Source organism: Phragmites australis, chromosome 1 (genome assembly GCF_958298935.1).
Source record: "Phragmites australis chromosome 1, lpPhrAust1.1, whole genome shotgun sequence".
NCBI lineage: Eukaryota > Viridiplantae > Streptophyta > Magnoliopsida > Poales > Poaceae > Phragmites > Phragmites australis.
The window spans coordinates 6,399,808-6,423,065 of NC_084921.1; the positions used below are offsets into that span (position 1 = coordinate 6,399,808).

Sequence of the window (23,258 nt, forward strand, 5' to 3'; positions counted from 1 at the left end):
TTGGTACCTGAGCCCTTTGAAAAAGGTAGAATGAGGCTTCTCCCAACCTGTTATAATCTGAAAAGGGCTAAGAGAACTGAATTGTGCCAGTGCTTGTATGGTGTGAAAGTTTCGTCCGGTAACTCCGCCAACATCTAAAAACTTGTTTCAATACAAGATTTGAGATTAGTTAGCATGAAGTCCCATGATTGCCATGTGTTGATGACACAGATGCTTCCTATTGCAATCTGAAATATCCAGCCGACCTATCTTCGAGACACAATCGTCAAGCTGTGTTATTTCTTCAACACAATTTCTCAGAAGGTCATCGATCCCAAAGTACTTAATATTTTACAAGCCGATGTGGTGAAGACACTAGGTCATCTTGAGATGTACTTTCCTCCATCGTGTTTTGATATAATAGTACAATTTATTGTTCATCTCGTAAGAGAGATAAAGATATGTGACCCAATATTTCTACGTCAGATGTACCCATTTGAGAGGTACATGAGAATTTTCAAGACTTATGTGCGGAGTCGATCTCGTCCGAGGGGCAGCATTGTCCAAGGTTACACAACCGAAGATGTAGTCGAGTTCTGCATCGATTATATGGAGCAGCTTAAACCAATAGGTGTGCCCTTGTCTCATCATGAGGGGAGAGTGGATGGGAAGAGGACCATAGGTAGAAAATAATCATTGGTGACTTTGCCATGTTATCTAAAGCCCATTTCACGGTCTTGCAACACATGACCGAAGTATCCTTACAAATTGACATGCATAAGGATGTTCTATGCAGAGAGAATCCATGCCATACGGAGGCTTGGATCACAAAACAGTGCAACTGCAGCTTCAACAACTAGTTGGTAATACGATTCAGTAATAATAGTTCAACAGAGGATAATATTGGCTGCTTGGCAAGATGGCCACGTCACACAGTCGTGCAATTTGAAGATTACGACATAAATGGGTACACCTTTTGCACCTGAGTACGGGATAGTAAGAGCATGGTACAGAATATCGGTGTGCGCATAGATGCCTTTCAGGACAAACGTGGAATTTGTGCGTACTATGGGTACATAGGAGATATTTGAGAACTCGACTATGTACGTTTCAAGATCTCTCTCTTTCGGTATCGTTGGGTCGCACTCTTAAGTGTTAAGGTAGACAAGTATGGAATGACTGATGTTACCTCGAACGTGTTGCATACAAAGATGAACAATTTGTACTCGCTAAGCAAGCTGTCCAGATCTTTTATGTGCAAGACCCAGCAAATCCAAAGCTTCATGTAGTCCTTCAGGGAAAAAGAAGGATTGTCCGAGTTGAGAATGTCATGGATGAAGAAGAGTACAATCAATTTGATGAGTACCCCTCTTGGATATGAAATCACCTTTAACGAAGAACAACTTTCAATTTGATGAGTACCCCTCTTGGATATGGAATCACCCTTAACAAGTATGGAATGAATGGTTGATTGTTAAAGCTATATGATGTTACTCGATTATTATGTACCTATATATTGCAATGTAATATGTTAAAATGAATTAGTTATGAATTTACTCAAAATTTTTATCTCATTCATTTAGAGTTTGTATAAATTATTTATAAATTTTGCTAGTTTTAGTTTAGTTTAATAAATATGTCTAATATTAGTGTTTAATTTAGGGTTACATTAATTACATAAATGAGACCTACACCCTGTGATAGTACACATTAAACAAAAAATTTGCATCAAAGTTTCATCTCATTTGGAGTTTGTATGAATTAGATATTAATTTTGCAAACTAAAATCAATTGTCCGAATAATTACTACTTCAGACGATTCTTAAACTGGAACCATATGTACTATTTATTTTACAGATAGTTATTTTTAAGACCATCTATACTATGAGGTTACTAAGTTAGTGTTGATGTGAAATATTGGGTTACAGTAACATGGATGATATCTACACTATTTGATAGTATATATTAAACCATAAATTTACATAAAAATTTCATCTCATTTGGAGTTTGTATGAATTATTTAAGAATTTTGCAAGTTTTAATGATTTGTTTAGAAAATCAACATTTAAGATGGGTTATTATTTTGAACCCTCTATAATATTAGTTTAGATGGCTATATCTAATGAGCCATTGGTAACCATAATATTAGTACAGACGACTTCTTATATATAGCCATCTGTACTGATATAATTTTAGACGGCTCAAAATTATGACCCATCTATAGTAAGGCGGGTATAAATAACGTTTCGTCCAACCTGCGCCGCCTTCAAGTTCTTTCCTAAACCCTAGCCGCCACCTCTCCTCGATGATTGTGGCAACCTAAACCCTAGTCGCTGCTGGTGACCGCGCTCCTCCCCGATGTCCTCCCCGGCTACCACGCTTCTCTCCGATGACTCCTCCTCGGTGCACCTCCATCCTCGATGACCTCCCTCCCCGTTGCCACCTAGGAGACCTCTACTCCCTGGCGGACCCCCTCCCGGCTACCTCCCTCCTCGGCACTCCTCCATCCCCAACGACCTCCCTCCCCTTCGCCGCCCAGCCACCCTCCACTTCGCCACCAGCCACCAGTAAGCCCTTCACGTGGCTGTTAACCCGCCTTCGTGCGGCTTCAGTTGAGGATGAGACTCATTGCATAAGTATTTCATAGCAAGGGAAAAATACGATGAGGATTGTAGTGACATAAGTGGCTGACCATGCTACACTAAACCTTCCAATTTATTTTTTTAGGAACACCCTTACATTTTGTAACCAGCGGTACTAACCAAGGTGTGATTCCTTTAGATAGATTATAAATTGCTAGTTAGTTTATGCTTATGGTCTAAGTCATGTGGAACACCTGTATAGTTAGTGCCCTCAGAATGTAAGATTTGCACTTTCGGTGAATAACTAGTATGAGTCAATTTCAATTTTATTCTTGATTGGAGCAAAGGGATATGAAATCTGAGAGAACTAATTGCCTTAAAGCATTAAACATAATTCATACTTGGGGCTAATATTCACAAATTTTAACCTTGATAACTGGTTATTATGTTTTTATTTGACAAATTATGCAAAACAATAATACAAAATAGTTTTTTAACATACACCTTCTCTTACAAACAATAATATAAAATAGTTTTTGAACATACTCCATCGGTTCTTCTTATACAATGTTTAGTAGTTGAAAACTGCTCATTTTTATTGTATATTATAGAATTTCAAGAAGAGGCATGCCTACATTTTCCAGTATTGCTACCTTATTTAGTTTTTGCTACATTCTACAATACTCAATATGTTCGTTAGTTCATTTTGGTCATCATGGATGGTTTTTGACTCAAATGAATGTAATGAGATCACAATAGCACAACTTTAGTTGGCATATGGTTGTCTTGTGTTTTTTCTTCATACTAGTGCAAAATCTAATAAACATATAAAAATTATATATGTCTAAGGTTTCTTACATGTCTAAGGTTTGATGCGGTGTTCAGTTTGTCCTTGGCTTTTGTTAGTGTCATTGTAGCTTGGTTTATGCCATTTTATGTTTTGAAAGAGATATTTGATTATGATTACAACACTGATTTAATTGTTTCTAAAATATTATTCCTTTTGTGGTGTAGAGAGATATTTCATGGTGATTTGAAAAAACTTGACTTCCATTATCTCCAGCTAAATATGAACTCGATGGTTATGTTCATTAGCAAAATAGTTTTAAAATCTTTGAGCCACTATAATGGTTGGACATATCGGGTACAATCCCTATCCAGTTTGCATCTTTAGTATGAAAAAATATGGGCTCACTACATAAAAATCTGAAAGATTAATTGAGTTAGCACTAGTTTGTTGCATGAAATCGGGAATCAGAGACCAAGCAAATTGACTAGAGAGCCAAAAGGTACTATAGACCACCTAGTCTGTTTCTTCATAAGTGAAAGGTTAGATGATTTGAGCTAATTGGTAATCTTCCAACCATATTGAATCAAAAGCTAATTGGTAGAGGCTCTTTTGTCACAACATCTTCTACTATTATAACAAGTTCCTAATAAGCATGTGACTTTTCCTATTTTGAAGATGGCGTCTGGTGATGAACTTGAATGGCTTCGTACCTCTTCTCCTCAACAAAGAAGAGGTCATTGCTCAATAAGATGAGGAGACCACTTCTCAGGAGCAAACAAAACAAACTACGATGCAGAAGTGAAAGTGAGGTAGCTGATATAAAAACTAAATACCCACGGGTCACTACACCATAACTCACGTCAATAATATGTTCTCTTATTCTGTTGGACCTATTCTACTTAGTGTTGAGGAGTTTGTGAATAAGTGTCCTGGTATAAACCTTAGAGGTGCTTTTGAATTGCTCCTCCATGGATGCCAAATACATATGAGCTTTCTTTGAGCTAGGGATTGCTCCCCTTATAGCATCTAAAATCGAGCTCCTCATTATCATAAGTGACATGCGGTTGGACCGCTCTCACTTCTCAGAAAGTGCATCATAATTTTTCTTTAATTCATCATAATTCTCCATGCCAACAGCGTGAGCAATGAGAACATTAACCCTGAGTGCATAGTTAAGGTCCAAAACACCAAGGACAATCGTCACTTTATCTTTCCAAGTGGGGAAATTGTTCCCCGTAAGGTGATCTATACTGTCAATTGTGGCGGCAACAGGGGAAGTGTTAAGAGCTGAAGAAAAGATTTAGCAATATTAGAGAATTATCATGAAATAATATTTGCATGAAATTAACCTTATGTTGGTCTGATTAAAAAAAATACAAAACTCGATTTCAATCTGTATCACTGTTGGGTAGAAAATGGAAAAGAATTTAATTAAAAAACGTAAATGGCACATAACTACGATCAATGTTGGTCAAAAAGTATGTATAGACCTTAATAAGATTAATCGTAAAATTTAGCACATGATCGCAAACAACGTTGGTTAGTGTGCAACCACAGTCAAAACAACATCAAAATTCTCCAAATAAATCTTCATATTGGTTCAAATTTATTCAAAATGTTCATAAATTTTTGGTGCATAAATTGTCAATATTTGGGCCTCATTAGTCAATTAAACCAGTGCATAAATGGGAAACATTGAGTTCACGAGAAAAAAATCACCTCAAAGAAATAATCATGGATGTTTTGTACGTTAAACATTATTTATCTGGGCTATAATCCAGTGCACTAATGTTAAACAGTATTGAATAACCAGATACATCAATTTAATGGAAGAAGCCTAAAATCTTGCACGAAATGGCCCATCAGATTGCGCGGACCTTAAATCGGCCGACCCAAAAAGAAAATCCCGCGAGGCTCTATTCCAAACAAGGGCGCACACAGTCCATCATTGCGGGTTGCGACCCAGTGCACCCGCGCGGCCTATTACTTCATCCTCATCCGAAAGGGGGCGACACCGGCCACATAATAAATCTCGGCCTCTCATCCTCATCCGATGGTTCGTCGGTGGTTTCGCTTGATCAAAATGGCGAACTGCCCCGGAAACCCTAGCCTCCATTTTGTCGACTCCCCTTTGAAAAAAAAATACAACGGCCAATTCAGAGAGATGAGCAGCGGCGCGAGAAGATTCAGGCGGTGGCAAGCCGCCAGAGAGAGAGAGAGAGAGAGAGAGAGAGAGAGAGAGAGAGAGAGAGAGGAGAGCAGAGGAGGCATGCAATGTTGCCATAGGTGAAACCGCACTTGCCCGCTTGCCCCGTCGGAGAAGCCGTCGTGGTGCCCGGACGCATGAGCAGTGAAAGGTGGTGTTCTAGTGAGGCCACCACGGGTGGCATGAAGATGAAGCCCCAACGCACATACATGAGGGTAAACCCCTAAGGGCGTCAAACGTGAGGGATTCACGCATGACAAACGAACCGAGGAGGGAGGCCCGCCAACTGAGAAGGGAAGAAGCTCCGGTGGCCGTACATCGGCGGCAAGAGTCGCAAAAAGCCGCAAGTCTTCCCCATTCTTGCTTAATCTAGGGTTCCGATTTGGGATAGGATTTGGGGATTTTGGGGTCAAGGTATTCAGATAATCCGGGCCTTAGAGTTTAAGAATTTAGGGAAGCTTGAGTGATTCCTTTTGTTTCTTAACAAAATTGGTCAATTCCCCTCCTTCTCTATGCTGTCCGAGAACAAAAACCGACCCTGACAAACCTTAATTCCCAAAACCCGAACTAAGAATTGTCATGTATACACACACTTGTCTCTTATCCGAGACTAATTCAATCAAAAACACATATATGTGCAACAAAACACTTAATTCAAGTCTAATTCCCTTAAAGCATGAACATGTATACACGAATTCATCCTAATTTCGTTAGTTTGAACTAGAACTAAACACGTGTGCCATCAAAGATGAACATTAATCGTAAACCATGACAAAAAGTGAACATAATTGCATCTAATTAGCATCAATTAAGGTCAAAAGTGGGTCAGATCATAACAAACATAATTAGATATGCATAAATATGACACAAAGGTACTGATGTGAGCATGATTGATCTAAACCCATGGCTAATTCAATTTAAACCACATAATTAACATTGATATAAGCCGAAGCTAATTTGGCCCAATTGCATCTGATCCAAAACAAAAATACTTAAACTGAGATCAATTGGGGTTAATTTGCCAATAATTAACATAATAAGCCAAATTATTCGCAAAATAGGCATCTGAACACCATTAAGCCTTAATTAAGCCTAATTGGGTCTAATTACGAGCTAATTAGGCTCTGATACCATTATTAACACTAATGATTAGCGCTAACATCAGACACCTTTGATTGCATAAGCGTGAGGTGTGTACCTACTTCGGTGATGCCATCATATGAGATTGCTATTGTAGACATGTAGTGGTCGCCGGTGTGGTGAAGAAGCTTCAGCATGATGTAGCTGATCGCCGGCACATAGTCGTGGATGAAGCGACGACGGTCTTCACCCCGTTGACAGCACCCTTAAGGATTAGTTAGGGTTTGGATATGGTAGAGGCGGCTGACTTCGTAAGTCGATTACATGTTCCCGCTGGATTCCCTCTTGTCTGGTTTTATGGTGCTACACGGAGGTATGACCGCAACCAACATGTTGGTTAGCTCCTCCGATCGTGGCAACTTGTGGAGTCTGAGCTCCCTAATTTTCTCGGTCTGTAAGGATTAGTTGGCCGAGATCAATCCAACATAAACATCCATCAAGATGTGCCAGCTTGTCGTGTGTTTTACAAGTAAACACGATCACCAATGCACTACTTTGACTATTAATTAGTAGTATAGAATGTATGCAAATTATAATGAAGTTATAATATTTTGAAATTATTTTTCAAGACAACTATAGCTATACCAATTTTTATAAATTCAATCAAAATATTTAAAAATTTTAATGGCCAAAATTTAAATTTGTTGACTACACACAATCCAAAATGATACTCTTTTATGACTAGGGGAGTACATACCTGCTAGGACGGATGGTTTGCAATATCTTGGTTTAAGGCTTTTCCTAGTGCTTATTTCTGAGACATTAATTTGATGTCCAGCTAGGTAAAAAATTGATGTGGCAAGAAATTTAAAAAGGAAAAAGAATAAGCTTGTTTTTTATAGGAGAAACTAGCTTTGAGTAACCCTAGATAGTTGTGAGATAATTAATTGCCTTGGGAGGTATCAAGAAACTAGCAGTACACGTACATGTATTGAAGGCTTATTTCTTAATAGTAATTTCTTACTCTCTCATCTTTTAAACATCACCTAAGAAATAAAATATTGGGAGTGACCTAAACCCATCTCGGTGAATTAAGGACATTATTAGCACATGCTTAGTGCGCCGCATGTGGTAATTTTCTTACGATTTTATTACATTACATGTTGCTATCTTGATTATATTGAGCGGCCGGCGTCGTTTCACTTTCGCAGAGGTTTTCCCTGGACTGATTCTTACCTGAGCATTGCTTAATCTGTTTAATCAACAGTCCAAATTAATCATCAAAGGCACGATCAGCCATTGCATTATTGCCTTCTTATTCCCTGATGCAAATCAGCTAAGGTCACCTGCCACACAAGGAAGAAGCAATGACCTCTTTTTTTTAAAAAAAAAGAAAAGACACACGAAGCATTGACCTCTTGATGACCATTCAGTGTTAAAGATCAGGAGCAGTACATTCGTTATACTCTTTTTATTGTAAATGTAGGTTATTTTAGCTTTCTCAATTATTTTCTAAATATAAATCATTTTTGAACTTTTATGCACTTTTTTTACTTTTTCTTTTTTATCCTTGTTTAATAAATACTAACACTCTCATAAATAAATTAATTATCTTTTCCAATACATAATAAATAAAAAATAATAAAATCACTTAATCTACTTTATTAATCCTTATGTATAAATTAAAACGATTTATATTTATAATCAGTCGAAGTACTACATCAAGAAAACATTGACATTATTTTGGCTTCTGGGAAAGGCAGCAGGTACGTACGGTGAAGGGTAAATACAGCCAAAAATGGTAGTCCGAGAAAGAGCTAGCTAGCACATATCATGTCTGAAACAAACGGCAGGGAGCATGCATACATATGAGCGGATACCAGGCACTCGTACAAATTAAGCAGACAGCGACTTCACTACTGGCTCAGCAGCTGCCATGTTCGGACAGGCATGCCTGCCACTGGAAGCATGCATGCACATGCATATACAATGGAAGCAGCTGCCATGTTCGGACAGGCCTACCAATGTGAGAAGACAAAAATCAGCCTATAAGGTGAGCTCCGTCCAGTACTGCTACTGCCAAAGCTAGAATCTCGAGCAACGTACTCAATTGCACCACAAGACTCTTGCTAATTTTGGTTCTCACAAAATCTTGGCTTCTTGCCAGATATTTTGGATTGGCAAACAGGACAATACGACACCTATTCAATTACTTCAGGACTCCGAAGAAATTTCCTTGTTTCGAATAAGCTAAGAGGCCTTAATCCGAACTATCTTCGAACTGAATCTGCCAAACTGCACGGAGTCGATCGATGGCCGGCGTGAACCGATAGATCAGCTGAGTTGAGCTGACGAATTAAGCCGTTGTTATGTTCCGGGCCTCTGGCGAACGCATGCACAAGACTTGTTATGCATGCATGCACGCCTTTGCTAATGTGCGTCCTACTGCAAAGGAGCTGATCGAGCACTCAGACGTGTTGGCGGTAGCTGACGAACGGCTGCAGAGCATGCATGGTCGTGTGGCAGGTGTGTCGTCGGCACCAGAGGACATGTGCGTGCGTGCTATTGACCAGTGAGTGGAGCTCATAAATATAGGTGCAGAAGTACCTCCCTAGCGTTTTATTGTGCCGCAGCGAGTAAGGCACGTAGGCTATATATGCATCACGTCTCTATTTGTGGTAGTAGTAGTGTACGAATAGCATGGACTACAGCAGGTTGCCTTTAAGGTAACCTGATGTACATGTCAGGTCAGCCGTGTCCGATAGTCGATCGCGGCATCGTTCTATCTGCAGATGGTCATCACTTACCACTTTGTTCAATGTGTTTAGCTTTTTCGCATAAGATAGATTTTGCTATTTATCTCTCTCGAGTGATATTTATTTCGCGTACCTATCAAACTAAATCGAGTGGTGTGCTTTGAGCTTTCACTCGCGATATGCGCAAATAGTGCAGCATAAGAAAGTGAAAAGAGTCTATTTTATGACCCAAACTCTTCGAAGAGTCTAAGTATAAATTTACCTTGAATTATGAAACTATACATTCAAAGTCTGTGAACTCTTAAACCGTTCACTGTACCAGAGTAAACCACCTTGATGCAGCAACGATCTAAGTAAGCATCCATGACAAAAAAGTCTACCACCTCATCATCGAAGTCACTCCTTGTCTGGTTCTACTCATCCCGTCCCTCTTCCATTACGTGCCTGCCCAAAAGCTCTCCTCCCTCACGATCGAAGTCCACCAATGGGGCGCCATGTGCCAGGCCAAGAGCGGAGCCGCCATTATATTTCAAGCGCAACCAAAGCCTCGCGAAGCCAGGTGTGATTACATGCCAGGAGGTAGCCATTGTGAGTGTCTCCAAGAGGATCGGACTGAGGAGGAGGGAATCTAGAGCCAATGCCGATGCAGAAGACATAACACCCAGCAGTGGGTCTAACCACCGTTACCAGACAAGGCGGCCCGTCTTAGCAACTACACTGCTGCTAAGCATCCTTACTCCCTCTCAAGGCCCACGGCTGCTCCTCGATCATGACTGACTGTTGGATCTAATAAATAACTGTAGGTGATAAACCGACAGGGATGATCCGTCAATTATATATAGTCGAAAGGTTAAGTATACTTACTCCTATTATAAAAGATGGTTTTGTAATAAAGCAAGGCCGTGAGGCTTCGGTCTAGAAAATAGAAGAGGATGACCAGAAGAAGAATGATACATATGATGGCGAGAATAATCGAGAGCATACCTACGTGCAACAAAAAAGTTGACCCTGGTAAAAGGAATTGAAGTAAGACCGGCCTACGACAGCGGTCCCTCGATCGTGCCACAAACTGGAGCTTGTCATGCATGGCACATGTATAATTCAAGAATTGTGACCAATGCATCTCCGCGATGTATCATGTATGAATGGGTGCTGTGGAACACACGCAAGTCCTCGAGAGTGCATGGTTTGAGAGGTCCGATCCGTGTGCACGTACGATAATATATATAAGCTGTTCTTGGACCATATGAATTCAATTGGCAACGGGAAACAAATTGTAGCTTGTCCTTTTAATTTGCTTTGTTCGTTTTGTCCATGCAAATTGTAGCTAGCTTTGTCCTATCAATTACTACTGTTTCGTGGATCATCTGGAATCTGGATGGTCCCAAACGTCTAAAACAAACCGCATGCAATACAGACATACATGAAGAACAACGTTCTCAGTGGAGAAAGGCATGCATGCATGCCATTAATTTCCAGTAATTACAATGTTTCCCTACACAAAATCCACTTACTAACCAGCGCCACCAGGGTAAGCGCGAGCTCCTACTAACTAGTGATTCAACCCAATGTGAATACATTTTTCATTGATAAACTCTACTAGATTTAGGTGGAAAAGGCTGGCATTACACAATTCTATAAACGAAACAGGAGAAAACCGTAGATGAGTTAAAACTGAGCTAAAGAAAACGCATCCCCAACGTAAGTAACACACCACGTCTCAACAAGACAGGGGGCTAAAAGGATTACTCATTGCCCAGAGCTACTACCAAGACGTTTGAAGCCTTGGACTCGAGGTATGATATCGTGAAATTAATTAGCTCACAAATTGATGCAAAACTAGAGCACTATCCAGTGTCCACTGAGTAGTAGTACAACCAAATCAATCAGGAATCCCATCGTTTCTGAATCAAACATTAATAACTATCAGATTGAATTGTAAGAGTTAGGGATGGAAATGGATCGAATACGTATGAAATCGAATTCGGATAGTACGATTTATCATATTTTAATTCGAATGCGAATACGGATCCGGATATCCTCGAATACGAATACGAATCGGATAGTTCAAATACGAATCCGCATTCGGATATCTACTCGATCTTCGAAATTCAGGTCGGAAATTTAAATTTTTGAAAAATTTTGACTGAAATTCGATAAAATTTGACTGAAATTTGTTCTAATTTGATTGGGCCGGAATTTTAGAAATTTTGTTCAAAATTCATGTTGGAAATTTAATTTTTTGATCAAATTTAACTGAAATTTGATGAAATTTGACTGAAATTTGTTCCAATTTGATTGGGTTAGAATTTCGTTCATATCTGAAATTTCTAAAACTTTAGCAAAATTTGGTTCCCTGGTTGGCGGATACGGATACGAATCGGATATATCTCGAATTCAGATATCCACATTTGAATTCGAATCTCGAAAACGAATTCGGATATATCCATTTTAGTATCCATTTCAAAAATGAATACGAATACAGATATCTATATTCGTATTTTAACAGATACGGAATTGGATAATTCGAATTTCCTGCCATTCATTTTCACCCCTAGTAAGAGTAAATAGCTCACGGTGTCCTGTACCCCTTCTCCATAAAACTTCATCACCACCCTTCTCTCTAAAGCTTCCATCACCAATTGGAACACTGCTAAAAAGATCACTGGATTTCTCAACTAGTGCTTCAGAACCGCTTACACACATTTCCACCTAGCTCTTGATGAAGCGCCCAACCAACTCGATAGCCCGAATCCCACCATCCGTTGACGCAAAGCTCAAAACCCTAAAACCCTTCAGAACAGATCCAGATCCACGCGCCTAAACAAACGTATGGGCCGCTACACAAGGATCTGCGGCGACGAGATAGATCACGCTCACTTTTGCCAGTTCAACCTTCTGGAAGTTCTTGACGAGAGAGATGACGCGGTCGGCGACCTTGCCCATGTCGAGGAACGACCCCTTTGTCTCCTCCATCGTAGATGACAGGAGCCGCCGGGAGGCGGGGAAGGTCCCTCCCACAGCCACCGCGGCAGGGCGCGCCACAGGGACACAAAGGTGGGTCAGGGCGCAAACGCGAAGGATGGCGCAGCCGCGCAAACCGCCGGGAGTTGGGCGCCGCTTCTTCGTTGCGCCCCAGCGAGTGCTACTTAGCCTCGGCGAGATGTGCTCTGCCACCGCGGGGAGGAGTGGTGGACTGGCTATGGTGGAATCAAATCGCAATCGGCTGGGATTTGGGCGGAGGTGGTGTCGTCAGACCATCCCAACCATTTTTCCTTTATTTTATTTTCTTTTTTATTCTGTTCTTCATTTTTATTCTCTTTATTTTTTTTCTATCTCCAACAATTTTTCTTCGAAAGAATTTATAAAAAGAAAAAAAAAGAGAAACCTGTTCTAAAGGGATTAACCTTAGGAATCTTTTCGTGTAGGGAACTGTGGAGGGAAACCGTTGAAGCGCCGAAGGGATTCTGGGTTGCGAAGGGAATTTGTTGGGCATGATCTCAGGATGGCTCGAGAAAAAGGAAACATATTGCAAAATTTTAGGGGGTGCAGGTCAATCGGGAGGATAAAGCCGAGACTGTCAACAGGAGATTAGGCTCGAGGGTAATTTACCGTGTAGGCCTGACTATAGAATATGCTATTCTATATGTGTGTGCACCGCTTGTCCGACCCGGCCGCGCGTCCCATGCCTGTCAGACCTAACAATATAGGTTGAACATTTATTTCGGGTGGAATCATTCAACATTACATTTTATTCAGTCAATCTTTCCGTTTCACCCTGGGGAGTCTTATTCTGGTGGAACATGTCAAACTTCCAGTTAAATCATCCAAACTTACAGCTTAATAGTATGGAGAGACTTGATTCCGGTTGAGAGCGAGTTTATTCATGTGGGATAGCCTTTTCTTACAGTTTAGTTCACAGTTCGACACGTGATGCTGGCCTTTAAATAGCGGTTATTTTCTCTCTCCCATCTCACTCCTGTAAACCACTGTAGATCTCTAGATTTGGATTTGTAGGCAATGCTAGTGCGGTGATTTGAGAGGGTTTTAAATCTCTCGATCTTGATCTCACTACGCTTGCTACTTAATGTTCAACGGCGAGCCGAGATGTCATACATTGTTTCCAACATGTTTGTGAATCTCTTTATCTTGCTGCGCTCGCTCCCCGACGTTCAATGATGAGCCGAGACGTCATTTATCGGTGCAAGCATAGATGTGCACGGAGAATCTCCATCCATTGCTCACACCTTTACATTCTCCACTGTTGATCCTATCAACGTACTCAGCGACAGTGACGTGGCGGGTGTGTGTACTACTCTGCCATGCCCGTGCTGAAATCTATAATCTTTTCTAGTATAGAAAAGATTCGATGAATCATATATTGTAATATTTTTTATTTTTTATTTTGTTAGCCGACCAAGAATTCATGTACGCGAGTGCATGAAATCTCCTTATTTTAGATGAATTTTTTCTTTGATTGGCTGGAGATTGTTTCATTTCCTAATTATATGATTAGTTTCCTTGTTTTGAGAGAAAATCTCACAGGTTGTTATTGTCAACCATATTAGCTAGAGATTGTTTCCTTGATTAGCTAGGGTTTGCTCACTACTAGAGAAAACATTTGTACAGACGGTTCGGAAACCCCGTGCGGAACGTTTTTTTGAACCGTCTGTGAAAAAGAGTATGTACAAATCTGATTTGTATAGACGGGTTTTGAATTGTCTGTACAAAAGATTTGTACAAATAGCTCGTTACTGGAGTCGTCTGTACTAGAAAAATATCACAGACGGCTCAAAACTCCGAGTCATATGTGATATAGTAACAGTACATACGACTCCGATAACAAGCTTATTTGCCTTGTAATATCACAGACGGCTCAAAGTTTTGTATCGTCTGTGATATTCCCCTATTACAGACGGCTTCAGTAATAAGCCGTCTGTACTATGGAACAAAAGCCGTTATAAAAAGTATTAGTACAAATGGCTGTATTCCTAAAACTATCTATACATTCATATATACATTACCGAATTTATAAATTACTGAATGTAAATTGACAGATCATACAAACAACAGTAAAATGTCATACACATATCATTCAAATAACAACAGATTTATCATTTGCATTCAAACTCCATACACACAGTAGACATTCATTGAATATCACAATATCACATATATCATTCAAAGTCATACACATAAACAGAAGTAAAATATCAATATTACAAAGCCTCACAATATTTACGAAGAATTCTTCATTCTTGAGTCAACCCCATACCTGACAATATATAAACCAACAAATTAGCTTCAACACACTGGATTAAAAGGTAGTAATGGGTTCATTTACTTTATTTTCTATATCATTAGCCATAAAGCTATAATACATCTTCAATATATTTAACTGCCTAGCTTCTGTTAAGATTATAAACCTTGGCTCTTAATGTTGTCGGGATCATGAAATTCGCCGCTCTCCTTTACGATCTCCGCATGTATGAAATGGACGAGCCGTTTTTGAATATACATGATACTGCCCTTCGCGAGATTATTTGTAGAAAATTTATATGCCTGTAGAAGAAAATTAAAATAGTTAGGCACAAAGATGAAAAATGCATTTTAATATACTTTAGTTACACTAATCGACAGATATACTAGTGGACTAGAGGCAATGATTTATATCATATACTGGGTAACATAGAACTTACAGAGGTTGGTGCCCTGCGGCTGCCTATGACACTGCATAAATTTGTACACGGTAAATTTAGTTCTATGAAATGTATATTATAATGGTAAATTGATGTGCGATGGAGGAATTGTTACCGAGAACTGATGTTGGTGGGGTCACTAAGAGTTTATCTCTCCGTACAATCCCATCCATCGAAATATACTTCGCGAACGCCCTTATCAACAAGTCTATCAGATCTGAATACCTCTCTAGGTCGTAATACATCGAGTCGAGGTATATGCAGTGTTGATTATGTGTATAGATATAAACCAGCATCTAATATTCTAGGTAGTTGTACGGTAAAAGAATAAGGTCTTTCGATCCACAGAGAGCGACCATGGCCTCCGCGATGTATTTCTTGACCTCCCTCGGAGACCAAGTGATCATTGACCCACATACGACTTGTGGGTCGAGGAATCCAATTATCGAATTCTCTCTCCTGGCTTCTTGAATCATAAGTCTACATATAATAGTAATAAACATGAATGAGTGTATCAATGAGTTAGACGGTTCATTAAGCATAGACCACGATTAATAACATTTACAATGCCCAACATCTCATTAGATTGACGTCCAACTGGTCACGACGGTAGAGGAGGAATAAATCCTCGAAGGTCACGAGGAAGGTTCCAGCTGGTTGCAGAAAATGTTGCTGCTAGTACTTGACGTTGAAACTATGAAGAGAAAGATGTTTCTCCTTATGGATCCTCTTCATGTATAGGTCGTGCAGAATCATACTTACTGAGCCCAATTGCTTTAATGCTTTCTTGCTCAGTAACGACTAGATTCTAGATTCTAGAGGTACCTACATATATAATTTGTTAAACTACTTGCCCAACCCATTGAGTAAATACTTGATAGACATATATTAAACTACATGAAACACTACATATATAATTTGTCATAACTCACATCGTTAATTTGAAAAATGATCACATCATTAATATGAAAAATGACCTACCAACCAAACATTACAATAAACCTTAGATTCTAGAGGTACCTCTCAATCTCATTACAAAGAGAGTTTGTATTGTAAAAAATCGGTGGATGGGAGGGGATTACCTTGCCAATCTTTTTCCACCAAAAAAAAAGGATTCAATCACTTCGAATTTATTGGATTTTAGGGAGGGGAGAAGAGGGAGGAGAGAGGGGCGGTGGAATCCATGATAAATGATGTTAGTCGGGTATATGATTAATTTAACGGATTTTAGGGAGGGGAGGAGAGAGGAGAAAGGGGCGGTGCCATCGCAAAAGAGAGGTTTAGAGTTGGGTGGGGAAAGTGAGTGGGAGAGTGCAAAGAGAAAGAAACGGACTAGTTAAGTACTCTCACAACACGGCGTCTAATTATGTAGCATTGTTCCTTAAACATACGACGCCAAGTTCTTTAGCATCGTACCAAGTCATCCATGCACTTTTAGCGTGCATCCGAGGTGGCAGATAACAACGCCAACGTTGATGACGCCATGAGAATAACCTATGGCGTCACTACCTGTGACGCCGTGAAAAGAATCCATATCTGGATATTTTTCTCCGAAGAGTCCATTTGTAAAATTGTTTCAGAAAATGGTCCATATCTGGACATCTTTCCAGGTGGAGTGCTCGGTACAGTACGGTAGGAGCAGGGCGATTAAACGGGTGAAGCAGATCCAAGGGGACGCGACGAGCGCGAGCAGGCGAATCAACCACTACCGTAGGAAGCACTGATAGTTCAGTAATTATACGCCCTCTTGCTAGCTAGGGCGGTGGAATCATGCTACCATTTCTCTTGTTTCTTGCCCCGTCACGACAACAGCAAGGCACCGTAGGTGAGATGGGGTTAGGCATCATGGAGAAATGGACGAGAAGCACTGAAATTTGTGGCGTGAGGAGGCGTCGATGATTGTTTGGGAAGAAATAAGAGGAAACAAACTAATTGTACGGGGAGGATGATGCCGACGATTAGGCAATCTCCTTTCTTGTGATATTAATTTATTAAATAGCTGATTGTGCGTCTGATTGTACGGGCGGTGGAATCCATGATAAATGATATTAGTCGGGTATAGGATTAATTTAGCGCCCACTAGATTACTTGGGTAGGGATGAAAATGGTCGAAAAATATCCTAAATCAGTTTTACTTTTACATTTGTTCTCGAAATCGAAATTAGAAACGATAATATCGAAAACAATTATGATATCAGAGATATCGAAAACTTCGAAAACGAAGCCATCAGAACGGAAACATGTCGATTACGGTCGGGAACCGATAGTTTACATCGGAAACGCCGCCCCATAGAATATGACTCAAACAGTAAGTGTCCATACAATCGTCGAGATACGTTTAAATCTTAATTTGACCATTTAACGATATAGCTCATAACTTGGTCCATACAATCATACTAGTTTTAACTTAAGTAGTCGAATACGTCTTGACTTAACCATATAAGATATAATATATTCATACTAGATAATTTATAATTCATCCAATATATTAATACCATAATTCAAAACTATTCCATAAGTACCACAAAATATACTACAACATGAGAATTACAAAGAATCCCTCTATTATATAAAAAATTTATAAAATGACTAGGGTGCAGCTGACTATCTTACTATTTTAAGGTATTTTACCTGGTATAAAGTCGAGGCCTACAAAAATTAGAATGGTCTGAGTCTGAAAAACATAAATTATTTGGAATTTACTCGGAAATTTCTGGTGAAATATGGTATTTTGAAAATATAGTTAGAAATCAGGCTAGATAGTTTTTGGTTTTATTTTCATATTCGTTGATTCAGAATTGGTCTGATTTTATATAAGTTCTAAGGAAATAAAAAATGATAAAAAACCAGAAAACGATATAGATCGGTTCCGTATTTTACCGTTCTGTTTTACCAGCTGTGAATTAGCTATGTACGCCAGAAGAACAAATAGCGCTTGTCTGTCTTGTTAGCAGGAGCTCCCAGCTGTATTGAGCAAATGTTGCTCATAGATTTTAGTCCCTCTCCCATGATTGGAGGTCTTAATCTCTCTCTCAAAAAAAAAGGGAAAAAAACAGTATGGATAACGAATAGTTTTATGATTAATTTTCTCAAGTGATCAGCATGTCTCCGTGGAATTTTTATTTTAGCCTATATTAATCTTATAATTTAATAATAACCCTTTCCACAAGTACATTTTCATCATCTAGTCTTTTTACCCGTTATAGGTCTTGGCGTGGCTACTATTTAGCCACGCCATGGCTCGTGGCAAAAAGAGGTTAGATGTTAGAACTATAGTTGAGAAGGGATTATTATTACGCACCTTCTATATTCTAGCGAACTGCTTTTTTATGTTCATTCAATCGATTTATTTGAACTAACCGATGGTTTTAGAGGGATTTTTTAGGAGTGGGTTTGCCATTGTTGTTCTTTAGGCTTAGAAAGATGCTAGGAGTGGTAGGATGGCTCGAAGGAGATGTCAGTAGGCAGAGCGGTAAGTTAGGTACCACCGGCTACGAGGAGATGGAGGATAGTCTTTGAGCAGTGTCAACGGTGGGGAAGGATAAAAAACTGTTAGGTTAGTATGGTGGTGCTGTCGGATTTAACGGTAGGAGCATCGTCAGAGATGGAGGAGAGACCAGTGGGGCGGGGGAGTTTCGGGATGTGTCACACTTGCATTGAAGAAGATGAACAGTTACTGCGTTTAGGGGAAGAAGGAAAAGGAGATCTACCGCCCGTTGGAGACCGAACGAACGACGCTGTCGACTGAACAAAATGAGATTTTCAGCCGAGCGAAAGATAGCACGTCCCTTATTATTAATATATTAGATTAATATAGTTGCCCTTTTACTTGTCTTCGTCGTCTTCTTTTAAGTGGCGTTGGCTTATCTTCTCTGTGACAGTTTGACCGGTGTCCCTAGGCCGGTCCACGCCACCAAACCAACCCGCCACACGGCCCATCTCTCTGTATATGCAAGCACGCACAGCCCCGAGGCCGCCGTACTCGCGTTAGCAAGCGAAACGGCTGGCCCGTACATGATTCGTGGCTGTCATTTTTAGTGTTGTCCTAGAATCAAATTAACCATATAGGTAAGGCCGTATGCATGCAATTATGGCCGCCCAACTTAGTGGTGTGCTGTGTGGTCTCTACATGAGAGATGCAACATCTATAGACTCTAGAGCGAGTCTTCTTCACTTGTTCTACTTGCAGATTCGTAGTTCAGTTGAACCCAAAGTATATAGTCTTTAATTATAACCTGATAGGATTATTCAAAATGGGATCCGTGATGCTTAGTTATTACACCTGTCGTTGTAGTGGTGTCTCTTGATTGCTCCATAATCTCTTTCTTATTGCTGTATTTACGCGTGCTTGTCTTTATATATATTACCATGAAACAAAATAAGACCAAAGAAAACCAAGTAAGATATTAGCACTTCTTTTAGTATGTGTAAAACAAGGAATGCTCAGCGTGAACTAGAGGGACACTACTGATCAAGTTCTATGCACTACAACAGCCATGGCTCTTATAGTCGGCTTAGAAATGTTATCACAGTCGGGTTCTGAAGCGACTGGATAATCAGATATAATCATAGTTGGGTCCTGAACCGACTATGGTAGTAATTAAAACTGACAGTGATCACATTTCTTGAATCGACAGTGATCACGTTTTCTGCAGTAATGACATCATCGATATATGAACTAACCAAAGAATATTCCTTGAATAAGGGAGTGTTGCTGATCATGAACTTCTCGGAGAGACTGCCCCAAACCAGTGGAAACCTGTCCACAAAACTTATATATATAAATACATCTATATATATATATATATATATATATATATAACACTATATTCAGAAACTATTGGAACATCTCATACGAATTTCTGAGAACTTTCGAAATATGGATGTGCATATGCCATTGGTCTTCCTCTGTCACTTGTATTTTATCTTTGTAACTGATATTTGTATCTTGTTCCCTAACATGTGTTATCATCACTAAACAAATAAAAAGATATGCAATGATGGTCTTGTTCCATAGCTCTTATTGAAATGAGCACAATGGTTAAAATGGGTCTTGAATCGGATGCTTTAATTTGGTTTTAAAATGCATCACATTAAATTTTTTGTATAAAATGAAAAAAAATTATGTGCAGGTGGTGTGCGAATGGAGATCGTATGTAATCAATCCATGCGGGCGTCCTATAGCAGCTCCCATATTACTGATCAGTGCTAGGCTGCTAGCTGACTTGCAACTGGAACAAAAAATGCAGACTGATCTGATTAATGCTGGTGGATGATCAACCCAAGGGGGTACCTGGCCATGCTTATATTGTGGTATGTGCCTACAACCTAGCGAGAGTAGACACTTGATACTTTGCCTTGATCAGTTGTTGCTTATTAGTGAATTTCAAAACAAACAACAAAAAGTTTATATACTGTGCACACAGAAGAACATCCATACAGTAACCTCAAACAGTCATCACCTGCAACAGAACCAATCTTGAGTGACAACATCGTGATCTTGAGGACAACAGGCATGCCATTCATCGATCCAGATGGAAATTGATGCAGATAGAACTCTAAGATTCTAATCTTTAGCATTCCTAGAGGGTGTAAGTACAACTGGACAAGTCGATCTGCAACCTAGCTAACGTAACAATCTCAATACAATGAGTTCGAAGTTAATTAAGCATCAAATAGATGAATGGATAACAAAAAAGAGAAGATGGAGAAGATTGATCTATATATACGATCACACTAGTTAGAGCAGACCCAGAAGGTTGATTTTGTCATGCTCATGTGTTACCTCTTCATGAACTCTCCATGCATGCCCTTCACCGGCGTCTCGCCCCCCTCCGGCAATGTCAACGCCGAACAGCTTGACGACACGGGCCTCAACTGTAATCGCATCGGCCGTGCCTTCATCCTGCTTCTCGGGCTTCTTCCTGTAGTCGATGAGCAGCTGCTTCTCCGGCCCATACGTCGACCGGGAGAAGGCCACGGTGTCGCCGGCTTGGATGTCATTCTCCCGGACGAAGCGGCTCCAGCCTTTGGTGAGCACGTAGCTCTGACTGCTGTTCCAGTACGAGTACCGGAACCGCCACACCTTTCCCTCGCCGTCCTCGAAGTTGAGGAGCACGCCCTTGCCGGTAGCCGTCTCCGGCGCCCGCTTCAGCGGGAAGTGCCTCTCGGCATGCTGCTTGGGCACGACGAGGCGGTTCAGCTTGCCAACATCGCTCGGCGTCACGGTTTTCTCGAAGAGCGGCTGCCGTGCCCACGATGGCGTCGGCTGCGCGCGCGCGGCCGTACCGCGACCGCGGAGCAGGCCCTGACGCAGCTCGTCGGCGTAGGTGTGCTTGCGTAGCATGTCTACGATCTCGGACTTGGAGTGCGCGGCCAGGAAGGCGAGCTCGCCCTCGGGCGCGTACTCCGCAGGGAAGTTGGTGACGGCTTCCCTGCCGCGGTAGCGGAGCGCGGCCACATCGTAGGCGCGCGCGGCGGTTTCCTCGTCAGGGAACGTGCCGAGCCACACCCGCGCGTGGCGCTCGTAGATCTGCGCGCCCCAGCGGCCGTTCGGCTGCGGCACGACGCCCTTGAATCTCGAGGATTGGCGCGGCAGCAGCTGCAGAGCCGCCACCTCGTCGGCGCCCGATTCTTGGGACGAGTCCATGGCGGCGAAGGCCATCTCGGTGCTGGACTCCATCGTGGCAGTCGACGTTACGGCGGAGTGCCACGAGAAGACCATGCTGTTAGTACCACTGTTTTACTAGCTTCAGCTGGTATGATGTGGTAGTACTTGGTTGTTGTGCACTTGTGCACATATATTGAGTAGTTTGGTGTCTCAATTTTGGAGCTGTATCTCTGTTTGTGTTTATTAATATTGGTACTTGTGTCGGTATTTACACTACGGCAGGGACTGTAATTTTATGCTACTTGGGGGCTTCCTTATGTTACGAGGTTTTGTTTCATGAACTTGTTTGTTCATGTTTGGGTGCTACTTGCACAAATTTCAAAGTTGCAGGCATGTAGTACATTTATATGTTTTGTCCAGTATATATCCACAGGAATATTCATGAATTCAACTGTATTTTTATATTGGTCGTTTCTGGATTGTCTTCTTCCATCCTTTTCCATATCTTTTTTTTATTGTTTTAGACTGGATTGTCTTCTTCCATCCTTTTCCATATCCCTTTTTTTTTTTATTGTTTTAGACTATCCTTCGCTGTGTCCTACAATCCACATCCACGTGCTTTCAAGCCTGTCATTAGTCATAGAGAAAATTTCTTCTATGCTATTAGAATTTAAATTTTTGCCTTAAGTACCATTTAAAATTTACGTTTTTCTTCTCTATCACCGGATCAAATATGATATCCCTTTTATGCCATCCAAATTATACCACTCCCTCCTTTCTATGCCACTCCAGTGGCAAAGAAGGGATGCCATATTTGATCCAGTAGCAGAGAAGAGAAGCGTAAATTTTGGATGACACATAAGGTAAAAATTTAAGTCCCGATGATATACAAGGAATTTTCTCTTAATCATATGCATGTGCATTGCATTTTTCACCCACTTGTGTAAATCATACGAAATTTGGTGAATCTTGCACTAGTTAACTAGCTATAAGTACTTCCTTACTCATGTTAATTTAAACATGGTAACTATTTCGAATAGTTAGTCCACTTAATGACTGAACCAACCATGGTGCAGAAGTGGTGTTTTTACTCCACTATCCATACATTAATGGGAGCAATCGATTTTTTTTATAAATAAAATAAGGAAATTGGTTGCCAAGAAGCTCTCGTTACACACGTACATTGTGGGTCTCCAAACCTGAGATCTGTTATGTCTCATATATCAATCTCTAGATATATGAGACATAAGTAGTTGATACTCATAGTTATAACAGAAATGATATCACAGTTATACATCGCATAATATTATGGTATAAAATCTGCCAATTACAAAGGTTTTAAACCATAAGGTTCATTACAACCACGACTGATTGGCCAAATCAACCACCACCACTAATACTCTTCATCTCCATCCTCAGCAAAGTCGTAATCCGGCTCCTCATTTGATCGTCAAGCAAGAATGAGTATGGAATGTACTCATCAATTCTTAATACTACCCGAGAAGTTAATAGATGCTTAAGGAGTATAATCAAGAGATAAGGCCATACATGTAGTT

At 40.4% G+C, this 23,258-nt stretch overlaps 1 protein-coding gene across 1 annotated transcript; it reads right to left on the reverse strand.

Moving 5' to 3' along the window:
* Window positions 1–19,491: 19,491 nt before the first annotated feature.
* Window positions 19,492–21,871, reverse strand: LOC133887312 (AP2/ERF and B3 domain-containing protein Os01g0141000-like). The gene is made up of 2 exons (XM_062327246.1): window positions 20,878–21,871; window positions 19,492–19,851 (listed from the first exon to the last, which is right to left on the reverse strand). The coding sequence occupies exons 1-2, from the start codon at window positions 21,814–21,816 to the stop codon at window positions 19,771–19,773; spliced, it is 1,020 nt and encodes a 339-aa protein (XP_062183230.1). The 5' UTR covers window positions 21,817–21,871; the 3' UTR covers window positions 19,492–19,770.
* Window positions 21,872–23,258: the final 1,387 nt, after the last annotated feature.